Source organism: Lates calcarifer, linkage group LG15, assembly GCF_001640805.2.
Source record: "Lates calcarifer isolate ASB-BC8 linkage group LG15, TLL_Latcal_v3, whole genome shotgun sequence".
In the NCBI taxonomy this organism is placed as follows: Eukaryota; Metazoa; Chordata; class Actinopteri; family Centropomidae; genus Lates; species Lates calcarifer.
This window is the reverse complement of record NC_066847.1, coordinates 7,773,190-7,792,581: the sequence shown is the minus strand read 5'-3', so window position 1 is coordinate 7,792,581 and position 19,392 is coordinate 7,773,190. Positions and strand designations below refer to the sequence as shown.

The window sequence follows — 19,392 nt, the reverse complement described above, 5'->3', positions numbered from 1 at the left end:
CTGCAAACCCATGTTTTTTTCTTAGTTTCATCATTTCTGCAGTCACCACTGTCTGCCTATGTACGGCAGAATACCTGTATATTGTGAGAGAACATAAATATCCAATATCACCTGTAAAGATTAATGAAAATGTAATTTGATTATTTTTACTTCAGCTATTCATCTGTCTTCTTGTGTGAAACCCACATTTCCTGCCCATAACTGGGCCCCATCAGTCATGTGGTCCTTCCTGGAAAATAGTGAAGTTTCACAAATTCAAAACAAGGATGTTTCTGCTGTTGCTGCTGCTTGGCTAACACACGCATATGTCCTCCAATCTGAGCTGCTTTGAGCCACACTGTTTCATCTGGTGCTATCAGGGCTGATGAGAGCCACTCGTCTTTCTGGGTCTGCTGCAGCTGCTGTGTGGTGAGTGGCAACCCTCTCTGATGGCTCTCCTTTATCTTCACATCAAGCAATTTGCTGCTCCTTTCATTTTGATACTTGTGCCAGACTGAAAAGGGAAACTTTGCAAAACTTGTTTCGGGATGAAACATGTTCAGGCTGGAGAGCTACATCCTGATCCAGCCTAAGGACTGATCAACTTAATTTCATTTAAAACTCTTGCTTAATCAGATTATTTTTTGGGCCATTTTCTATTGTACTTGTGCCATGTATCATCCTTTGTAGTTTCCTGTCTAATAATGCCCTTTTTTCCCTTAACAACCATGAAATACTCAAGCTGTAGAGGATCTTCAAACATATAGGATTAAAAGGGGAATTCCAAGATAAGATAATCCTTTAAAAATAAAGACACTTGACGTTTAATGGTCAAAAAATGTCAAATGAAAACTGATTAAAACCCTCTATTGAAGCATTTTTGATGAGATTAAAAAAAGAAAACAATGATTTGTTAGCTTTATTTTGGGCATAGAATGATTTTAGTTTTCTCAGCTGTTTTGTCATTGTGACATTCTTCCAAATGTCACTATGGAATTATTAGTTTTTAAGATATGGAAAACATGTTTATGCCGTGGTCATCCAATCAAAAAGAGGATGTGAAACAGATTACTGTCCTCCTATTTAGATTTTGGGAGTTTTACAATTGCTGACACAAAAGGTCACTGTGTCTGAACTTCAAGGAACTTTTCTGTGATTAGCTGAAGTGTTGATGTTTCTGAACAAACAAATGTAACCGTCTTTTACACCTCTTAAAATCCCTATTTAAAGTACTGTGCTTGGTGTGAGAAATAGGACAAAAAAGGGGAAACAGTGGCAAGTCTGCCATTGCACTCTGTGTCAAGGATATTGCCAAATCCTGATAGTGGGCGTTTTGTAACCTTCAACGGGAAAGGAAACAGTGGCTATAGCAAAACATTTCTTTTCACATTGTGACATGAATCACAGATACATAAAAATGAATCTAGATAACATGTTTGTATGGATATATTAGCAACATGATTGGCCAATATGCTGAAAATGGCCACTCTTAATTTATACAGTTATTTTAAGCATACTAAACTGTGTTTGTTGACAAAATTCACTCCAAATTTAATAGTATATCTCTTCTTTCCTTCTCTCTCCCCCACCCACCCTTCCCTCTCTCTTCCTCTCTCTCCCTCTCTTTTTCCCAATTGCCTTTTGTCAGAGCCACAGGCAATTACCTATTAGTAGTGTGCAGAAACCGTAAAAAGGAAAGCAGGGGAAAATGGAGGCCTTTATGCACACCGCTGATAAGAAACAGGGAGAAATTCCATTTCCCTCACATCGCTAAATGCCAACTTCACCAAATAGTTGGTTATTGTGGACTGAGGGCAGTGATCTGACTGTGAGTTTGAGTGATAGTTACAAAATATTAAAGTAATACTTCCATGTCTCATGGGGGTCGCTTGCAATTTGATAGTCCAGGCATAAAAATTTCTGCTCAAAGGTAGAATGTTTTTCTAGACAAGAAATACTCTGAAGCGGGTTTAATGGAAATCTAATAACAAATCATTTCAATTTGTTCCCTTTTTGCCTTCAAAAAATAAGTTGAATTGAACTCTCAAGGGTGTGTTGACAATAAAAATGTAGATGTTTTAGCCTGAGGAATAAATAATGGCCTTTAGATTCTTCAGTTGCTCATCTGAGTCAGACAAAGGGACCTAGACTACAGGAAGTTTCTCACTGCTGTGGTCTCACTGGCTCTGTGCTCATATGTGTACTGTATGTGTTTGTGTGTTCCTTACATGTGTGCTTGTGAACATGTCTGTGTGGTCATCTGCCACACTGTTAGATAAGATATGAGAACTTTCCTCCCTGTTGAGCTCTTACTGGAATTTGATTACTAATATTACTTAGATTTCTTGGTACCACAAAATACTGTAAATAAAAGATTAGCAAATATCTAAGCACACATCTGATAAGTAGGAGCTCACAAAGGTTTGGAGTATTTTTGTTTTTTGCAGGTTTTTAATTTTTTAAAATGTATTTTTGCTTGATAAGTCACATAAACGATAAATTGGTCTTACAACAACATGTTTTCATATGTATGTACATATAATATATTGCAAAATGTCTAAAAGCCACATGTGTGTCACTTACAAGACATGACATTTCATGTGACATCTTTCTTCATCGAGTGACTTCCTTGTGAAATACCTTAAGAACCATTTGTTCCTATAGTTTAAATTTTCACATGTAAGATCATATGTCATAAATTGACATGCTTTTTATTGTTTTGGCAACATTGTCGTACATTAATATTCAGTTACTCAGCTAGCCAGTTATTTGTTTCAGCACTATATCAAACTAATAATTGCTTTGTCTTTCCTCCTCTACAGTACAGAGAGACACAGTTGATCTGCGAAGGCATGCCTGTGTCTTGTCTGTGGTGCTTTGTGAGCCGGCGACCAGAGTTCAGTGAATTTTAAACTTTCCTGCTTGTGTAATGGTGAGTTTTTCAAAAAGTCACAGTCTTCAAAATTCATGCTTCTTGTCCGTCCTTGTGATGTGAAGTGATGGTTCCAACTGATTATCAAATTTAAGAAGCAGGTTGTTGACTTAATATCAGAAGTACAGTATGCCACATAATAATTAAACCATCTGCTTAGCTTACAAGTTCCCATCTTCTGCTCATTATACATGACCAATCAGCTATGAAGCACATGCCCAGCAAGGCTGGTTACCTTCTAACAACTGGCAATTACAATGTTCCTGTCTGCTTAGAGGAGTTTTATCCCTCTAATAGAATGGTATAATAGGAAAGATTCACTGTGTATGAACAGGATACTTATTTATTCTGTCTGCAGAGGACTTAAATTACATTTTGTAACTACTAGGAAAGGTTTAAATGTCACATCCTTTGTATAATCATGGTACATAAATGTGGACCCAAGCTGTCGTGAAAGTTTTTTTTATTATTATTTTTATTATTCATGAGTGTGTCATATATCAGTGTATGGGTTTGTTGTGAATATGCTCTACAAACAGCTTACACAGGCATTGCTGCAGATTTTATTTTTCCCCACTGTTTCGGGAAGCAGCAAATGCATTCTCCAGCTGTCTGTTTATATTGAAATATTATGAATTATGGAGATCGCATACTTGCTCACATCGGCCTGCCATACCAAACACTTGAAACACTGCGCTGATGATGTCTTTTGAAGTGACAGACTTTATCACTCTCGATTCCTCCTTCACACAGTGTGACATGTGGCGCGGAAGGAATGGCAATTCAAATATTGTTTTTGATAGGGCATGAAAGTTTGTAATTTGAGAATAATGCTTTTCATTTTTGCTGCCTAACAGGTCTTATCATCATGATATCCACATGGGTGTCAGTGATTGTCATGCTGGTGGCATCTGTGAATGGAGCGAGGAATGGTGAGTGTTGCTCTCTGAAATAACAAATCTAAATGGAAATACCTAACCAGCAGTTACCAAGACAACTGTCATGAGACCTGTTCTTCCTCTAACTTGGATCCTGTCAAAACTAAAAATAAAGCTTCTGAATTCTCTATAAGTTATAAAAGGCTGGGCGCAGATCATCTTTAACATCGCACATTCAAATTAATTTTCTCACCTTCAGAGGATGTCATACAACCATGTGTGACCATCCAGACGTCCGGCTCAGTGGTGCCTTTGGGGTCACGTGTCACGGCCACCTGTGTCATCAGAGATGACTGCCTTCTGGGCACTGGACATATAGAGTGGCGCCTCGGTGATCGCTTTATTCCCAGCAGCCCCGTGTCCAGCGAGAGTGGCAGGGTTTCTGAGGTTGTTATACCAAGCTTCAATCACACCAGGGAGTTCCTCACCTGCTGTCTCCAGGCCTCTCCCATTCAAGTAGTAGGAGGAGTGGAGATCAGAGCTGGATGTGAGAAAGATTTAAAGTTCTTTCATGAGCTTGTTCGTTGTTGCCAGTATCACTAGTTCATGAACATTTGTTAAATGTAATTTTTTAGGAGCATGTCATTGTTGAGTTGAGCTCAACATAAGAAATGAGAAAACAAAACCTCTATACTGAACATTTTAATTAACTTATAAGGTACTACAACTTTTTCATCAAATGGTCTTAACAGATCTGACACATTTTAATAGATCTTGTACATGTTGTAGAAGTTTACAGATAAAACAAAGATTGTATCAAAAAGACCCTTCAAAAAAATGCTGCACCTTTTAGTTTGGACTAATTTTAAACTTTTTAATTGGAATTCTTTGCCCAGACATATATATCACAGAAACTGCATTTCAAAACATTTTAATCCAAAAGCTTTTAAGTTTTATTACATTTATTTGTAAGGACCAAAAAACATTAATGTCACACAGACTACGCTTACAGCTCCTTTTCGTCTGCAGTCCCTGAGCAGGGAGACAGAAACACAACCACTACTAATACAATGAATTAGGGTCTAAATACAGTAAATAATAAATACAATCATACATCCAAACAGGCCTACTTGCCTACTTTATAGAAATGGTAAATATGGGTGTAGAGACTGAATGAATTTCACCGCCATTAACAACTCCATTAAAGAAAAACATATTGTTTCTTCCATGTTTAGATCCACCGGAACCACCACAAAACCTGAGCTGTCAGACAAACCTTACCACCCCTAACACTCTGACCTGTTGCTGGGACCCTGGGCAGCAGGAGACCCACCTCCTCACACAGTACACCCTCCACACCGAGATATGGTAATATTCAGGAATACATAGAAACAGTTACCAGAAAGCAAGCATCATGTCGGTTATGTTTAAAAGTGTAATTTACAAAATATGTCGGCGAGGTTGCACAACCATGTTTCCCACATTATGATTTCTTCATTTCAGGGATATGAACAAGAACTACACTTACAAGCTACAGACAGGAGTTCCCCACTATACGGTTCCTCGTTCTGACTTTGTCCTGTTCTCTGAAATGAAAATATATGTGAAGGCAGTGAATGAACTTGGAGAGGCATCTTCAGTACCTATCGTTCTGGAACCTGTCAGTGCAGGCATGTATTGAATATTTTCACAGATTGTTTCTATTGGGCACAAGCAGTAACCAAAATGTTATTCACTGGCTATTATCCGCTATTTAATTAGTGGATAATGGCTAGTAATTAGATTATTATATTGCCCTGAACAGTCCTTAATTCTACCCGTGTTTGTCTTTCAAAATCTAATGTAGCCATTACATTCAAGTCATAGAGTTAAGCACCTGTTTTTTCCAAAAAAAGAAAAGAAAAAAAAAGAGTTGATCACTGAAAAGCCTAGAGGATCGTTTAACAACACTTACTGCTGTTTTGAGGGCATTTTCAGAATCCTCAAAGACATTTCTAACCATCTGGAGAAAAAAATAATCCATCTGTTGCATTTAAAAAACTTTTTTAACCTTTTTCCCATATGTATAAATATATAGCATATCTCCTCACTAGTTTTGTGCGACGCAAGAAAAATATAAACCTGGTATTTTTTTATGCAAAATGTACAATAATATAATATTTTATAAATAAATAAAACAGAAAATAAATGCTGCTGATCTTATGTACCTTTGTTTTCACATCTTATAATTATAGCAAGAAGATATGTTATTTCTGGCAGCTGCCTTTGGGTTAATCATTGAGCGGACTAAATATGTTCTCATCTAGATGGTTAGAAATGTCTCTGAGGATTCTGGAAGTACTTTCAGAACAGCTTCAAGTTTTGTTAAATGACCTTCTGGAAATTCCCAAAGGTATTTAATTTTATTTTATTTTTAGAAAAACTGACTAAAAGATCTGGAAAAAAAAAATCCTAATTTCATGGGGTACATGCTTTGTTTACTATTTCATTTCAGCTAAGTTTGACCCACCAAAGATTCTGGAAGTTGAAGCAGTGCCTAAAAAGTATGGCTGCCTAAAGCTGAGGTGGAGCTTATCACAGCACCAGGCCTGGATGAGTAACCTCTTCCTGAACCTGGAAGTCCGACTCAAGACTGCTGACAGTAATCAATGGAGTGAACAGCCTGTGAGTACAAATCAACCCAGTGTTGATATTAACTGAAAGCTTAGCTGATTACCTTTGGATGAAGTAGCTTTAAGCACCCACATGGTACTATAGTGTAAACTGTCTATAGCTCATAATTTGTGTGCCTGGGGTCATATCTGTACGGTTTGTGTCGTCTCGGACATATGTTAGATCCTGGTGAGCCGGGTTAAACCAACCAGATCTGTGGACCAGTGTCGCCTGCTCCATGGGACTCGATATTTTTCCCAGATTAGAGTCAGATACAAGCAGAGCCCCTGGAGTGAATGGAGCAGCAGCCAGTCTGGAGTCACCTTGGAGAGTGGTAGGGCTCAGATCAATTCAGGGTCACACAATCAGTCACTCTAACATTTTCCAATCTATTGCCTTTTCTTCCATTTCCTGCTCTTTTCAATATATGCTAATGTCATGTTCTACATCTCCCATTGCTTTGCTCTATAGCTCTGGTTGAATTGATGTATTGGGTTTTGCCACACACTGTGGCAGTGAATCCATAGACCTGTCTTGTATAGAAAAGTTTTACTTTCTAAAAGGTGAGAGGAAAAAACACAGGCTTTTGACGAGCCTCAAAGCTGACAGCCGTCTCTTACTTTTCAGCTCCCACTGGACACCTAGACTCATGGATGCGACTATCAGGGGATCACACACACAAACAACTCAACGTACACTTGTTTTGGAAGGTACATGCATCACACACGTTGCTTGACACCTGTCACAAACTGATGTTATAGCTCTGGCTGAGTGTGTGAGGTCTGCCTTATCACTTTTTTTTCTGTTTTAGCCATCAAAACAATTCCGCGCCAACAGCCAAAATGTGTCATATATCGTCTCAGTGCAAAAACTGCCAGGTGAAAAGGGAAAGCTGTGCTCTACAATGGGGAATTACTGTACTTTCCAGTTTCCCAGGAAAGCAAAGAAAGTTTATCTGAGCGCTGTGAATGCAGTGGGGAAATCCTCCCCAACTGAAGTTCGGATTTACCAACCTAAAGGTAAAACTGACATCTTTAAAGATTAAACTGGTGTAGGAAATGGTTCAGGTATTACACAGTAACGCGCATGATGTGTTTTTGTGCCTGTAGCTCGTGTGATGATATCAGACATCACAGCTGTTCCTCGTGATGACCAAACTCTTCTGGTCCAATGGAAAAACGTGGATACCTCAAGTCTCACCGATCATGTGGTTGAATGGAGACCTCTGTTAAAAACAGACCTCTCCCTCACTCAGTTTGAAATCATAGACAGAAACCAATTCAGCCTCCTTATAACAGGTATTTTGTATAGTATATATATTTCAGGTTTTAAGGTCCACATGCTTCTTATTTTACTCACTTACTTTTATTCGGCTTTCCTGATCTGGCGCTCACCTTCTTAACATGAGAATTCAAACAATCAATCGAGATCATCTTTTTCCTGTGCATGACCTGCCTGTACACACTGTTAGGAGCTTTGGGCACTGATCCACTCTAACCTCTTCACTCTCATCAATAGGAAGCTTTGAGCCCTACAAGCCCTACAGGATCTCTGTGTATCCTAGGTTTAAGGATGGGATAGGCCTTCCTCAGACTGTTAATGCCTACTCAAGACAAAAGGGTAAGTCACCAAAGACACAAGGAGAGTCGCACAAAGAGCAAGCACAGGTGTGAGAGTCAGACTGCCTCAACTTTGAAGAAGTGAGAGAGGAGTGCCACATGAGTAAAAAAAAATATATATGTTGTATAATCCATCAAAACCATCTGATATGTGTGATGGAATAATGCCCCCTTGTGGATATGAGTGAATAATGATTTTTGCTGCTCTTAATGTTTTGGATCATCAAGTGTCAAATTTTAAGCTCATAAAGCTTAAAGCTGTTAATGTAATAATAACTTATTATGAAGATTATTAATGTATCTCTTTTTTTAAAAGCCCCATCCATGGTTCCAAAAATACGAATTAAAAAGACTTGGCAGTCACATATTGAGCTTACTTGGGATGAAATACCATTAGACCAAAGAAATGGAGTTATCCAGAGCTACAAAGTCTTCTACTGGGATGAGAAGGGACCCATTAATGGTAGGTGAAATCCCTAAAATTTACTTTGTTAAAACATTTCTTTGTGTATTTAATGCTATCTGATGTCTGACTTGTATTTCAGTTGTGAATGCTGACACAGAAGAGAGAAGAGTGGTCCTGAAAAACCTCAATGCTTTGTCTCTTTATGAGGCTTTCCTGATGGTTAGCACATTTGGTGGGAGCCTGAATGGGTCGACGATTCATTTCGAGATTGAACCATTTGGTTGGTGTCATTATTTGCCAGTGGCTTCCTAGAAACATGACTGAAAGAACGAAAGAGTGTTTATTGTCCCATCAGATATTTCATTCAGAATATGTATTTCTCTCTTCTCAGATGCAGTAACAGTCGTGATGATTTTGACTGCGTCTGGTGTTGGACTGTCACTGATGATCATTTTCATAGTCTTGACTTGTTTCTCCAACCACAAAAGGTGAGATCATTGCCACTCTGTAATAAGCTGTGAAGCTGTAATGTCTTGTGTTCTCAACATATTTTATTTCTGTTCTTCCATATCCAGGCTGAAGGGGCGTTTTTGGCCAGTTGTTCCTGATCCGGCTAACAGCAGCATCAAGAGATGGACATCAGAGTCATCGCAGGTATGGAAAATTAACCTGGTCAAGATTTAATGGTTTTATGCACTAGCCACCCACTTAAAGCTGCACTACTCAGTATTTTTATATGAACAATTGATCATGTTATTCTGTGTCATATTAACGCTGACTCTGCAGTTATCTTCAGTGGAGGGTAGTTCTAGCTGCAATAGGCAGCTGTTTTCAGAAAAAAGGTTCTGATAAATCTACTTTACACTCTCATCCCAGTTCCAAATGACAGACAACGTTAACAACTAGAGCTAGATCAAAGTGGAGCTAAGGCAGCTCAAGAGCCACATAACCTTCCCTGAGGATTTGGTGAAGACCAAAGAAGAGTTAAAAGGACAGTGAATAACATCTTTAGATGAACAGAAACATGACACAAAATTAATGCAGCTGTTTTAATGTTGTATTTACAGCTTGTTCCACTGCCCCCAAGTGGTCAAAAAATAAAATTAAAAATTAAGGCAGCTTTAATTAACACAGTGTGTAAATGTTATGTTAATGTGTTACATGTAAGACACTACTGACAAATTTATTTTCTGTTGGCAGGAAACACATCTTGCCTGGGACCGTGACGAGCCCAATCCAATATACCTGTCCCACCTCAGCTTCCTGGACCTCCCAATGAAGCTAAGCAAACAAGAGGATGATCTTTGGTTAAACAGTGCAGAGGATACCAGTGACCTGGGAGAGTCCATTTGTGGTTCACCTTTCATCCCTGGATACTCTGGTTCAAACAGCGACTCTGTCCCCTACGCCACTGTCATCTTCTCTGGTCCATGCAGCAGTCCTCCACCCAAAGAGCCTCATGTGTATCTGCGCTCTGAGTCCACACAGCCACTTTTGGAGACTGAAGAGTCCTTCAGTCCCAAGTGCTACCAGAATATGGCAACTGATGGGATGCCAAGGGAGCAATGTTTTTTTGGACCCAGCCATGACTGTGTAGCCGAAGAAGGAGCAGACCCAGCCATTCTTTGGGATGACTTTCCTTTTCTACGAGCATTAGCCATGAATGATACTCAAAATGACTAAAACTTCTCTCCTGATTATAACTACTCTGCAAGATATTCATGTAGATGCGAGTTTCTGTAATGAGTTGAATGTGATCCAGTTGATCCAGTATAGCTGTAAAGCACAGCTGTAAATTTAATGCTACAAAATCACTTTAATATTTAATGATTATGATGTCCAATTTTTGTCTTTACCACACTTTGTAGATACATCACCTCTTTAGAAAAACCTTTTTATTGTAGCAGAAATTATATTGTTGAGATGAATTTTTGTCTTACACTTCATGTGAATGTTCTCAAAAAGACTTCTTTTTGTGCTAAAGGGACGCAGTCTGAACAGTTTCTTTGAATAAAGATAATAACAGTGTTTTTCCTACTGACTGATCATTCACCACTGTACCTCTGCATTTGATGTTTACCTACCTGTTCCCTGCAGCTAAAGTAATTTAAAATGAAAGCAGAGTGCACTGCAGTTTCCAAAACACACAGTGAATTAATTGTAAAATCACCACTCAACAAAGCAGCCTGGGGTGATATCAGGTAAAGTGAGATACTTTTTGGCAAATTGTTTTTAGACCAAATCAATCCAAGTAAGTTTATGTTGTTTTTATTTGTCTTTTCTTTGAAATAGGTCTAAGAAGTTTTATCAACTTCAGAATCTTAATATGCTTTTGCTTAAGGTTAAGTCACAGGTTAGTGGGACACATATTCTAGTTGGATGAGACACTTCATTTTAGACCTATTATTTCCTCATAACTTTCAGTGTAAACCAAATGCTTTATGCATTCATTTAGTTGTATAAGATAGAGGATGTGGATGTTAAATGGAGTCACATTCACTAAATTAGAAGTTGGGAGTTTTTGTTTGAATAAAAGATCATAAGATTTGCTAAAATACAACTTCATACTTTCATTATTCATCATCATCATCATCATCATTATTATTATTATTATTATTATTATTATTATTATTATTATTATTATTATTATTATTATTATTATTTTGTCTGTCTTCCTCTCAGCCATTTGCCATTTTATGAGTAATTACACACACACACACACACACACACACACACACACACACACAAACAGTAAACATATTTGTTTAATTGTTTTAAAAACTATCTTTAGTGCTAAAATATATAAAAGGTGGATAAAGGCTGCTGGTCTCGGTTTACTGTTGTTTTTCGTGGCATGAACCGAAATGGATATCTCTCATTATGACCTATCGATGTGTTCTGGGATCATTAGCTTAGCCTAGAATTTATTTTCCTCCATGCTCACTCGGCTAGTTTGGTCTAGTCAAAATGGCGAACCTCATGTAGGGGTCGAGTACGATTACCTATCACATTTTAATCACTTTTAGGGAGTTTATTTTCCAGCTTGTTAGCTCTTCGGTGAGCCATGTTCACCAGCATAGCTCTGCGGACCGTCCTAAAATCTTCAGTTGGTGTTTTGAGGGAGCTGTGCCCCGCTGCGCCAGTGAAACCGTGGACATGCAGCTCGGCTATGTTATCAGGACCGAGAGTCAGCTGCGGTAAGTCCGAGACAGAAGAAGAAAAACACGCTGAAGCTGACCAGAATTTGTGGAGTGAATAGTTGGCTAATATTGCTCAATATACTTGGCCTTTCAGTGCCTTTCCGTCAACACTTGGTTAGGGCACCGTCAGTCACCTCACATCAACAGTAGTGGGCACTGCTGAGTGCTGCAGTGGCGAAAAAGCAGCAGACTACATGTCAGAACGCATAAGGTAGCACTTTTAATTTAAAGCGCTTGATAAGGTCTGAATGTCATTTCGACACATTGATAATTGTGGATATTGTGGCTTTTCTCTCCCCCAGAATGTCAAATTTTTCTCCTCAGCTAGCTTGAACTAAACTGAACATGAGACAACAACAAACATGTAACCATTGTGTTACAGATTATCTTGCCTGTGCTCTGTGAGCCATGCAGGTTAAGCAGAAAATGTCCCCTTCATTGTAAGTGGCATGCAGCAAAATAACATTTCTGTTGTTGAATTTGGGAACTAGCTGAAAATGTTCTCCACTTGCAGAAGAAACTAAGTTAAGGGATCATTAGAACTTACTTAAACAGTGGTAAGTGATTAAAGTGGGCCTCATCAGGTGTATGTCTGCTTTGTCCTTTTAGTGTATGTGATGCATGAATTTCCCAATTTGAAAGGTTGGTAAACATGTTTGCTGTTCACAGTTTATGTCTTTTGGACCACCAAATATCAGTATTAGAATATGAAAATCATTTTCTTAAGAAGAGCAAGGTCGTCTTTTTCCTGTGAAACCAGCTCTGTTCTTGCAATGATACCAAATTTAAAATCAGATAAGCTTCCTTAGGATAGTTTTGGATCTGAAGAGGTGGACGGTCTACAAAGGGCATTATCTTGCCTCTGTGTTCCCGGTTCTATAAAAAATGTATTTCTCTGTTGTTGTTGACTATTATATAGGCATGGAAAGCACTATTAGGAATTGAATGAAAAGATGTCAGTCAGCATTCTAAGTGACATTAAAAGGGTCCTACAAAGTCTGTAATCCTCAACACCTAGCAGGTAGTCTTGCAGCACATAGATAAATAATGTAACCACCCACTTGAAAGGGCTTAGATTGGAAATTTAATTATAAACATTGCTATAGGTTGGCTGCTTTTAGTAGCAGCTGTAAGTTAATAAAATGGCCCAGCACACAGCATTTAGATAGTCCTCAAAGAAATACGCAACGCAGAAGTGGCCAAATCATCTTGTGTTGCAAGTTAATTACATGCTGACATGCTGTATTTAATGAGCTGACTAATAATCTCAACCTAATATGACCCATCTCTGCTGCAGAGCATGCACTGATGATTTGGTTGCTTTTTCACTCCGTGCATGTGTGTGGTTGCCTTACCCCTGTGTGCGTCTTTGTCTGCTCAATCTGATGCGGCATATAGCTTCATTATCAAGAGCATCTAGAGCAGCTATACTTTCATTTCCCCCTCAAGTCTACTAGAATGTGATAACTAATTTTCTCACTCTTCCATCCTATTTTCATCTTCTTGACAGTCACAGAATGTATCTAACCTCCAATAACAGTCCTTCCAGGCAACAAGTTGGCTTCCTCTTCCAGACCACTTCTCTCCACAACTCTGTGACAAGTGCTGAGAAATCATGAGTCGCAGGGTCAATGAATAAATTATATTTATAAGCCAGGGCTGAAGTTCATTTGATTTGCTATACAGTTTCTAGTCTGACTAAAATAAAGGACTTTAACAGTACAGAAAATTATATCACCGCCAAGAAAAGTTAACTCTTTATGTGAATAGTTTTAATGGCTGGGGAGCGTTGAGGCACCAGAACAGTTTCTTTGCACTGTCATTTTAGTTTTACATGTTCATTACTGATTGAGGAAATTATATCATTTAGTGTTTTATGGTATTTATTTTTATAGTGATAGTGAAAACCACTGTCCTCTCATCATCTGATACGTGCGTAGTCATGTTATCTGGTGTGTGGTACAGCCATGTTTTACAGATTATCTTGCTTGTGCTCTTTGAGTCATGCAGCTTAAACATGTACGTCAGTTTCATTATCACCCTTTAAAATTCTTAGCACACAACAGAGTAGAGATGTTTCTCTCACTACTAAGCTTGCAATGCAGACAATGTTTGCTGTACACAGTTAGTTAGAACCCTTGCTGCCTAACAATTATGCCAAATGTAAGATTAGACCAACCTCTGATTTTTAAGATAGTTTCAGGATGTGAAGACATGGAAAATCTACAAAGGGCTTTATGATCTTGGAGCAGATAAACATGATAGCTATGTTTGCATCTATGGTCCTTGCCCTATAAATGGCCTATTTATGTGCCATTATATAGCCATGGAAAGTACTCATTGGACTTAATAATAAGATGGCACTTAGCATCGTTACACATCCAGCACTATATTTAAAAACATATAAAATATATTGAGCAGAGAAGCTATATTTGGCTCTCTTTGAATGTAAAGCTGTGTGGTTTAAAAAGGTTACAGCCTCTCATCAGACCATATTACTGACCATACCTTTACTGAATTGCATAGATTGCAGCTTTTGAGGTTCTTATTTTGTGTCATTGTGCCATGACCTTGGATGTGTGAGGTTTCCTTGTGGAAGTCTTGCTTGTGACACTCATGCATCTTTGTTGAATCTGTCACAGATGTCACAACTCAGTTCTGAAGTAGAAGTGGTAGTAGTGCCTTTGATTGACCGGTAATCACAGTTTTTTGTATGTGTGACAAATGTCATGTTTCTCTTTTGTCCTGCAGCACTAGATCACATCACTGTTTTTCGTAATGATTCAGCTGTTCTTCAGACAGCTGTTGGGCCTCTTCTGAGCCCATACTAGCTATCACCCCTTTGTCTAAGGTGTTTTTCTTTTGGTATTTCTATTATTCTGTCCACTCATTACACATTTATAATGTTTTTTTCCTCTCTCTATCTTCAGTTGCAGGAAGCTTTGCTGTTCCACCACCAGTGAGACAATATGCTCGGGGTGTAAAGAAAAAGAAGCCAAGTATGTTATGAGGCTGCGTTGTCACCAAACCATATTTTGACATTTTTAAAATGTTGATGATAATCTCTCATCCATATACTGTGCGTCTTCCAGGCCCACAGAGCCAGCTGAGTGATATTCCTTCAACAACACTGAGGATGGATTATTCAGCTGTACCCCTTGCTCAAACGTATATATACTCTACCTTATATATAATTAGACAAATAAAATGTAGATTTCCATTTCATCATAAATCTGTATTTGTATATCTATCAGATTAGTCCACTACCTTTCTAACATCAGTCTGTCAACAGGACTGATGATGTTGTCAGAAGACTTCTTTCACTGGAGTTAGCACGTAAGGTAAGTTCTCACATCTCAACAGATTGCCTTGCCATGTTTTACCCTGTTTTCTTCTTCTCTGATCATTTTGATGGTAATGATTGATTTCCTTGAACTGTGCACTGATATGCCACTTTTGAAGAGCCGAGTCATAACGGTAGTTCAATACTCCCTGTTCATGTCCTCAGAGTGACAAGCTACAGCTGAAGAAGGAACAGCTTGTTGCGAAAGTCCAGAGGGATGAGAATGACCGCAGCTCAGTGGAAGTCCGGGGTGAGTGGCTTTGCTTCCAGTGTTTCCACTGAAATACAAAGATAGGACATAGCCTTTTTTAATTCTGTATTAATTCATTCCTCCTTTCACTGTCTTTCCCCTCAGTGGCTATTTTGACAGCAAAAATCCGAAACTATCAGGAGCACTTGCAGCAACATCACAAGGTGAGTGAGGGAGCAGAATCGACATCATTTTTCTCCCTTGCATGCTACACAGGGAAACTTGCCCTGTGGTCAGGTTTTAGATGACGTAACATATTTTAGGGCAGTCGACTTGCACCACTAGAGCTGCTCACGTATTAATATGTCCCCACATTTCCTCTCTGCCTTCCTCTGGTGTCAAGCATGCGTGAACTACAGGATATCCTGTGTACTCCCCCACATGAAATAAAAAACATGCGTAGCACAGTCATGGTCGGAAATTTCCACGTTACATCATACATTGAACATTTTTATTCAAAGTGACATAGATAGGGAATAGAGCTTATGTAACTTTTGGACTGTTTCTCTGTCAGATTTCTAATTAAATATTCCCTCATAAGCAGATGAGTGTGTAAACATTGCTTCAGTTGTCCTCATTTCCTCCCATTTGGACCTATTTGAACCACAATTAAAATCCAAACCATTTCTTTTATGTGTGTTTTTTTTTTTTTTCCTAGGACAAAGCTAACAAGAGGCGGATGCTCATGGACATTGACCGAAGGAAAAAGCTTTTGAAACGCCTCAGGCTGGTTCGCTATGATGCCTTTGAGAAAGTGTGTGAGCAGCTGGGCATCACTTACACCTTCCCCCCAGAGTACTACAGACGAGCTACCCGTCGCTGGCTGGCCAAGAAGGCTCTCTGCATTAAGGTAGCAAACAAATGACCCCAGTATTCTGTTTGCATTTACAATTTCTATGTATTATCATGTACACTGTGTTTTCATTGGCTGTGTATAATAAGGCCTTCAACCTTTTTCTAAGACTTTCCTTGTATTAAAACTACGTAGTCCATTTAGTGTATGTTGATGTGTTGATGTGTACACTCTGAACTGTTAAACACATTGAGGGTGTCAGATTTTGCAAAGGTGTTCTGTCTCCCCTGACTCATGGGCATGTGTGTGTCTTCACAGGTCTTCAAAGAAGTGCAGAAGCAGAAAGCAGAGCAGAGACTGAAGCTGAAGGAAAGTTTAGCCTCCAAAGAGACAGAGGCACCCAAGACAAAAACTGAGGCCCAATAAAAGACAACATACTGTATATTACAATGTTCAATTCTAAATTCTCATGTTGACCAACATCTTTACTTTTACATCTTTAGATATGGTAATGTGGCATGTGGATAATCTACTTCCTTCATGTTTTACCATCATGAAATATTATTTGTTTTTGCTGTCAGGTTGATGTCAGAATTGTCTGAAAATGTCAGAATTAAATGGAATAAAGTGACTTAGAAAGTGATATTTAAATGAGATTTGAAAATGTATTTGTGCTGAAATATTCAAGAGGTACCTGCATAAAACAAGCAAAGCTGCTACTGATCTCACTTGTGCAAGGTATTTTCTGAAGTATCGAACTCCACTAGATAACTACGAAAGATCTGGCAGTTGGTGACCAAATAGTTGAAATTTTCACCATGAGCTGCAGCTTAAATGTTTATACAACTCCGAATCGCATGGCAGAAATGTGTTGTTATGTTGCTTCTCCGGCCATGATGTCAGAACTGTTATTTTTTCCTGTGTCTGTCACAGACAAACTTCCTGCTGTTTTATCATTTATCAGAAACTAATAAAACCTTAATTTATGTCCAGAAAGAGATTGCAAAATGTTAGATATTAAGCAATGGCAACATTTGTGCTAAACTTCTCACTGTTTGCGTACTGTTTGTACATTTTTCTGCAGTCCATGTGATGCCAATACTCTTCAGAGCATCTGATATCACAGTATGATTCAAGTGTCTGTGGAGAAAAGGCTATTAAATAGCCTTAACACAGGAGTCAGAAACAGGAACAGGAACACTTCTTCAATATGATAAATCCACTAAAAAGAGTGCCAGAGAGATGAAACTGGTTGTTTTCAAGGCTGTATTAGTGGGGTTATTGCATTACTATATTCCAGTGTTTCTCTTAATATGTCCAAACACCACAAAGATCTTACTTTAATGTGAGCCAGTAAAGCATAACCACAAAATATGGCCCTAGTAATGAACCTCATAGTCATCATTTCATATCCAATTTGTTGGATAACAACAAAATTACCATCTCGTATGGAGGAGTTTTTAATTCATCAGGGAAAACGTTTTTTCAAGCTCCATGTAGTTTTGTGCCGTTTTGCTTGAGCAAGTCCATCTCCTGTTTTACAAACTGCAGTGGTAACACAGGTTGACTAAAACCTCAAGCTAAGTGACACAAGGGACTTGATGCATTTGTGGGTGATCTGTGAAAGTGTGGTCTAAAAGATTCTGACAACTGCATGAGTTCTCTGAACTGTTCTTGAAACATGAGAGATTGAAAACCCATTGAAATCCAACCTCCCAACACATCACATCTACCAATGATCTGTAGCTGCTGGATATTAAACCCACCATCAACCTCAAATAAAAACAGCAGTTCTCCTTAATGGTCTAAGTTTGCAAGTGTATCACCACAGATCTTTGTCATCTTCAGACACAGCAGTTTGTTGGCAAAACAGCATTTCACAGCTCTCGCTTGTCACAGTTTCCTGTGTGGTGTGCAGTTTGTCAGTTTGATCAAGAGGAGTTCAGACTGACAGAGTCTTCTGGTAAGTGACACCTCTTTTTCCTCTCGCAGTAGATTAACTTCAGAATTCACTGTTAATTTAGTTTTAATGACATTTATTCATGCTCATAAACCATATTTTCAAATTGTTCAGTTGTTGTGTTTTAAAAGTTGTGCATTCACATTAAGCTCCTTTTTGATAGCACTGATGCTAGATAACATGGGTTCTCACATGTTCTTTTGTACTTTGGGTTGACCAGTGGCTTCATATTAATTTTATGTCTCTTTGTATGTAATAGTTTACCTACATGGTTCATAGTATGACCATTTATACTTTACTATGGTTAATAATCCTCTGTCAAGTTTTAAAACACAACTACTAAAGCAAAAATATTTTCGGAGCTACAACAGTGGATGAGATGCTGAAGTGTTGCACACTGACTGTGTTGAGAAATTATTAATTCATTAGTGTGTAAATCACAAAAGCTCTCAAAGCTCTCAAGTGTCTCATTCATTGTTAAGAAAGAAGTTGACACATCACAAGCTTTGCAGAGGAGCTTCATTAATGCTGATGGAGCTGTGGAGTCTGAATAACACATGAAATCTGTATTAGGGTTATTCTCCTATGGGAGAGCTCCACTATGTCTGTAAACTATGCTGTGAAAAGTCAAACCATGACATTTCCTTTTCTGGAAGTTAATAGTTTCACATATAAGTATATATGACCACATGTGAGAACAACTGTGGGACATGGAAAGATTGATTTAGGCCATTCCTCCCACAGCCTTTCCACCTACAACAGACCGCACTTTTGCTCTGTTCCTGTCTTGACAACTGAATGTGTTCTTAACTAGGCAGCGAAACCAAAAACAACCAGCAGATCCAATAATTCAATATGTCGAACCCAGTAGTCACCCATCAACCAGGCGCAGGTGGCTATGGAACAAATGTCCAAACAGGAGAGTGGAGTACGGGCCTGTGCTCCTGCTGCAGCGACCTTTTAGTCTGTGAGTACAATTCAATGATGCTTAATTTTGTCACTATTAAAATTTTGGCCATCTAGAAGAGAAGGAGACATTTGGGCACCACTTTAAGAAAACTTTAAGAAAAGCATTTTCTTTAATATATTTACATTTCTATTGTGCAGGTGCTCTTGGTTGCATCTGTCCAATTGCATTGAGCTGCTACACAGCAAATAAGTATGGAGAAAACTGCTGTTTGGGTTGTGTGCCAGGAGGCATAACAGCCATGAGGACTCATATGAGATTGACCTATGGTATTCAGGTATGTCACTCATATAAAACCAATTTTATTATGATATATTGAAAACTCTCAGACTCAGAGGACTGGGCAGTGCTCTAACTGTCATACAAGAGGACTGACCGTTAGCATGGCTCTTGTGAAAGACATTTCATGAACT

At 38.6% G+C, this 19,392-nt stretch overlaps 2 protein-coding genes across 3 annotated transcripts; both read left to right on the top strand.

Annotated features, from left to right (window-relative positions):
- The first annotated feature begins 240 nt into the window (after positions 1-240).
- csf3r (colony stimulating factor 3 receptor (granulocyte)) lies at positions 241-10,494 on the top strand. 2 transcript variants are annotated; one of them, XM_018700084.2, is made up of 18 exons: positions 262-408; positions 1,628-1,807; positions 2,802-2,911; positions 3,769-3,843; positions 4,049-4,336; positions 5,025-5,157; positions 5,293-5,459; positions 6,284-6,453; positions 6,625-6,775; positions 7,069-7,151; positions 7,253-7,460; positions 7,551-7,739; positions 7,960-8,061; positions 8,377-8,523; positions 8,606-8,746; positions 8,858-8,954; positions 9,042-9,120; positions 9,667-10,494. In XM_018700084.2, the coding sequence occupies exons 4-18, from the start codon at positions 3,780-3,782 to the stop codon at positions 10,147-10,149; spliced, it is 2,502 nt and encodes an 833-aa protein (XP_018555600.1). In that variant the 5' UTR covers positions 262-408; positions 1,628-1,807; positions 2,802-2,911; positions 3,769-3,779; the 3' UTR covers positions 10,150-10,494. The 2 variants fall into 2 exon arrangements, with proteins under 2 accessions (XP_018555599.1, XP_018555600.1); XM_018700083.2 differs by lacking the exon at positions 1,628-1,807 and having other exon boundaries at positions 241-408.
- A 910-nt stretch (positions 10,495-11,404) lies between these two features.
- Positions 11,405-16,695, top strand: mrps15 (mitochondrial ribosomal protein S15). The gene is made up of 8 exons (XM_018700078.2): positions 11,405-11,663; positions 14,597-14,665; positions 14,759-14,834; positions 14,959-15,007; positions 15,175-15,259; positions 15,365-15,423; positions 15,918-16,109; positions 16,371-16,695. The coding sequence occupies exons 1-8, from the start codon at positions 11,531-11,533 to the stop codon at positions 16,476-16,478; spliced, it is 771 nt and encodes a 256-aa protein (XP_018555594.1). The 5' UTR covers positions 11,405-11,530; the 3' UTR covers positions 16,479-16,695.
- Positions 16,696-19,392: the final 2,697 nt, after the last annotated feature.